The sequence below is a fragment of the Cyprinus carpio genome, chromosome B16 (genome assembly GCF_018340385.1).
Source record: "Cyprinus carpio isolate SPL01 chromosome B16, ASM1834038v1, whole genome shotgun sequence".
NCBI lineage: Eukaryota > Metazoa > Chordata > Actinopteri > Cypriniformes > Cyprinidae > Cyprinus > Cyprinus carpio.
This window is the reverse complement of record NC_056612.1, coordinates 6,329,552-6,334,324: the sequence shown is the minus strand read 5'-3', so window position 1 is coordinate 6,334,324 and position 4,773 is coordinate 6,329,552. Positions and strand designations below refer to the sequence as shown.

The window sequence follows — 4,773 nt, the reverse complement described above, 5'->3', positions numbered from 1 at the left end:
GAATATATGCAAAGAGGATCATCCTGTCACAACACAAACATCTTGTAAGGGTGCAGCCCTAGCAAGGGCTTTGGAAGATGTGAGACTCCAAATGGAGTGGGCCCTGTCCCCTAGAAGCGAAAGCAAACCATGTGCCTCATAGGACCAACTAGGCCGGGGTAGGCAAGTTTGCTCCTAGAGAGATGCAGTCCTGCAGAGTTCAGGTCCAACTGTGAAAAAAACCCAAAAAAAACTCACTTGTCTGTAGCCTTAGTAATCCTAAATACATTAATTAGGTTGTTAGGCTGAACTTTGCAGGTATGTGGCTTTCTAAAACAGAACTTGTCTACCCCTGAACTAGGCAGTGAGCTGGGTTCACTTCATGCTCTCTGCGCCATGATATGAATAGTTGTCATTTCAGGGCATATAACTTCCTAGTAAAAGGAGCTCTATAGAGGATTTTCTCAGTGACTTCTAGGCCTGAAAGCCAAACTCTAAAAGCTTATACTATTCAGAGGTCAGACCCAAATTTCAATTCAGTCCTGACCAACCCTTGCTGAAACTGCTGAGAGAAGAGTTACCAGTCCCAGTGAAGCTGGGGGTGTGAGGGTGAGCAGTGTTGCACAATGCTATTTGTATTGTTAGAAAATAAATTTAAATTTTACACAAACTTTAATTTAACAACTTAAATATTTGTCTGTACCATATGTAGCTGAGCCCTATGTGGCCCAGTAAAATTGACCAGTAATTTTGACCCCAGTCCAGGTATACATACAATTTAAAAAAAAAAAAAAATCCCTTTTATTTTTTTCCACCTTCATCTTTGCTAAGTACTTTTAGAATCGACTTACTCAACTTTTTGCTCACTCCATGTCAGGCAGAGCTGAAAAAGGTGGCTTTCATTAAGATACTAACAAACTAACTAAATAAATAGTTGAATAATTCATTGACAAATCTTATTTTTATATTGACACAGTTGTAGTTATTTCAACTGTAAGCTGTATAACTGGTTTTGTTTTTAGTGAAAGTGTTGATATAAACAGGAGGTTGTGCATAGACCTCAAAACTTCACAAACAAACCTTGAATCTCTTGTGACAGGCAGGGGAATTTCTGCAGTTGTTTAAGGCAATTGGATTTTGAATGCACCACCCCTCTTTTGTCAGACACGTCAACGTTGTTTGTCCATTTCAAGTCATTCAACTTTACGTTCCATATTTTGTCTTCAAACCTACCCTCATGTACAAATACACAGATTTTACAAGGCAAAATACTATTTTCCTTCTGGGTTATAATCTGATTTATAATTAGGTAATGCATGTTACATGACAGAACTGGTATCATTTGAAGCAGAATGTCCTGTTTTGTTATATAAACTCAAAATATTGTGGACGGTGTGTGAGTTGAGTATTACTGAGAAAATGACTAACATATACACATACTGATTAAGAATTATTATTTTTAACATGTTTAATGTGTTTCTTCAATATTTTTCATTTTTTTTATAAACTTCATATTATTTTAAATATTTTAGCTTTTTAAACAAATGCTTTAAATAAAATGGGATGGAGCTGGGGGAGTGGTTAATAATGCTATTAAGATTAAGTAAAAAAAATATTCATTTTAATATTTTGATAAAAATAGAGTTTTGATCAGCACATCTGATCAGCTTAGACTTGTCATAATTATTTTCTTAGTTTTTAATCACCTGTAAAGTTTTGTAACGCTCAGTTGTTAAAATTTTTTTAGAACACTAAATATTTTACTTGCAAAGGTTTACTGGAAAAATATCCTTTTACATCATATAATACTATTTCTGATAATTATCTGATATTAGTATTCGTTCAGTTATTTATTCCCAAAAATTGTCAGCTGACTTATGATACAAACAACAAGGAAATTACTTCTTAAAATGTTTTCCTTCCAGTAATACTCTTTTGAAAAAGACGCTTTAAAAATATTCCAAAAATGTTTCAAAACATTCCTCATCTAAATGACTGAAAAGAAGAGGCTGGACAAGCAAGAGAGTATAAATGAAGGCTTGTTTTAACCATCCTACTCAAGGAACACCCTCTCAGGCTCACTATGTAATGGCATCATATAACAATTAACAATATAATACTCTACATCATGAATAAATAATCTAAATAGTTTATTTATTTGTTTATCTATAGATTTATTTATTTATTTGTGAATACAGTAAAAATAGATATATGTTTATTTTTAAAAACAAATTATAAGTCTGTACTATTTGATGTCTTAAAAATAGCAATCTACAATTTTCCATCTAGATTCTCAGATAGCAGTGGACAGATAACAATCCAAAATGCTGCATCATTCTCTGGTACTCTCTGCCCTTTGTGCCATGAGCATGACCATGCGTGAGTATTACTAACTGCTAAGATCAATACAAATACGGTGCAATAAATAAATCAGCACTGATTAACTAATTATTCATCAAGTGCTTACTGTTATTTTGTACCACACTGTTAGAATTAGGCATTAAAAGTATCATAACAATGGATTTTTGAGCTGTATAACTAAAACAGTCAAAATAAAGGTTTCAATTAAAAAAGAAAAAAAAAACAGCTGATCAGTTACAGGTGATAATCTTTTACTTTTTCAGCTTTACCTGATTTTTACTCATACTCCCCTGCTGCTGGGGATGGCAGTGGAACTGAATTTTCCACTGCACACGAGGGTCGCATCACTGGAGTCAGAGTTTATGAATATCCAAACTATGGATACTACTCCAACAACTACCTCAATGGGTAGGTTTCCCAAAACAACACTAGATAGTCACGCACTGGATAACATCTTATCCAAGTCCATAAGAACCTGATCTGTTGTAATTATTATACTTGTTACCTCACATAAAACCATTTTGCCACAAATTATACACTTTATACTTCATACAGCATATTTAGTATTCTATTTTATGTTTCATATTCTGTATTGTTTTTTAATGATCTAGTTGTATGATATTTAGCTCTGAATTATTTAAAAGTAATGGCACATACTTTATCTGTTTAGGATCCAGCTGCAATATAACAGTAACTGGACAGAACTGGTTGGTGTGAACGTTTATGGCAATGAAAAGGAGATGACACTCTTCAACAATGAACATTTTGTTCAGATCTCAGGAAAGTATTATTCTGGTTACATCAGTGAGCTTATGTTTGTCACTAACGAGGGGCGCTCTTTTAAAGTGGGGCAGCCTTACGGAATTTCATTCAACTTCTACCCAACCCACGATGGAAGTGAACTACGTTTCATCAGCGGTCGTCAGAATGGATTTGCCCTCAGCTCCATTGGGGCTCATTGGGCTGTCTACTACAATTCCACTTCATAAAGTCAGAAATATCTCACAGGCTGCACATTATGTGTGTATGTGAGGAAAACGCTAGTTAACAAGTAGCATGTTTTTCTTGAGCTCTTTATGATGGATGAAATTTTGGTACTTTTTTGAGCTGTCAGCTTTATTAGAATGATTTCTGGTTAATAATTTACTGATCAATTAATTAAACACTAAGAAGACTGGAATAAAATTGTTTTATTCCTAATCAAGTGTTGAAGTTTATTTGAATTAAAACAACCGATAAACATTTTATGTTATATGAAGATCACAATAAAACTGCCTTATTAAAACATTTGCCATGGGTTTATCATTTATTTTTTGCCATTTTTTATGTATCCACTTTTTTCTTCAATGTGGATGTAAGACTGGGTAAGACTTCTGGTTCATTATCCACTATTGGGAAATAATGAGAAGAATAACAACGTGCAGTAAATGGTAAAACTGTTAGCACTACAAACCAGTGTGCTCATAATTAAGATCATACATTACAATAATATGGGAAGACACACTAATTTGCAATATCATGCAGCAAAATTAGCTGTTTTGTATAGCTAAAAATAGCTGGATGCGGATGAGACTGGAAGCCAGGCCGATAAAATTTACAAATGGCCACTCCCAGTCTTACAGGAAAGAGATGGATAGATTTTATGGTTTTTACTCTTGACCCAAACTTTTTATCAAACTTTACAAATTCATATGAAAATGAACTATTACATATTGAAAACTATGGCAATGTTAACCAAGTATGAAGTAAACAACAAATCATTTCAATATTTATTGTGTGAACAAACAATTTTTCAAAAAACATGACGGCCACAAAGCTGTGCTATCATTTATCGACATGGGTTCAGCTTTGTTGAGAACCAGACAGAAATCTTCAAGCCAACTGTGCAAAATTAGTTGCGTAGACAATCTTGCAGATCTCAGAGGCATGTCAGTTCAAAAAAGTGGAAGTCAATATTACAGGCAGTAGCAGTAACCTGCCTTGACAAATATTTTCCTTTCAATTAACTAGTCAACTAGAAATTTAAATATTTCATGATATGCTTTTGTAAAGATGAGCTAGCTCTGAACAGAGCATCTGGCTCCTTATCAAGGATGACTGCAAGTTCTAGAGCAGCAAATAAAAACAACTTAGCATTCGACAAAACATTGACATTCTATGCTCATTATTACACATTTAATGGAAATAATTTTCTGTCCAAATAATTTACTTAATTTATTTTAAAATATTCTTAAATGGACAAATGTTAAAATGACTTTCTTATTGCACTTGCCCTGATATTCTGTGAAATGGTATCCCAGTTTCTTTCTGATTGTTTTGCTGGTCATATTTTCTTTGTAATCTTCCATTTTCAATTGGTGATTTTTTTTTTCACCCTATAATGATGTTAGCTTTTTCTTGTTGAGAAGCAGGCAGGAATCTTGTGGACAAATG

General features: G+C 33.6%; 1 protein-coding gene across 1 annotated transcript; it reads left to right on the top strand.

Annotated features, from left to right (window-relative positions):
* The first annotated feature begins 2,022 nt into the window (after positions 1 to 2,022).
* LOC122139947 (zymogen granule membrane protein 16-like) lies at positions 2,023 to 3,627 on the top strand. The gene is made up of 4 exons (XM_042740471.1): positions 2,023 to 2,064; positions 2,269 to 2,358; positions 2,604 to 2,748; positions 3,011 to 3,627. Exons 2-4 carry the CDS (start codon positions 2,304 to 2,306, stop codon positions 3,327 to 3,329), a joined length of 519 nt encoding a protein of 172 aa, XP_042596405.1. The 5' UTR covers positions 2,023 to 2,064; positions 2,269 to 2,303; the 3' UTR covers positions 3,330 to 3,627.
* Positions 3,628 to 4,773: the final 1,146 nt, after the last annotated feature.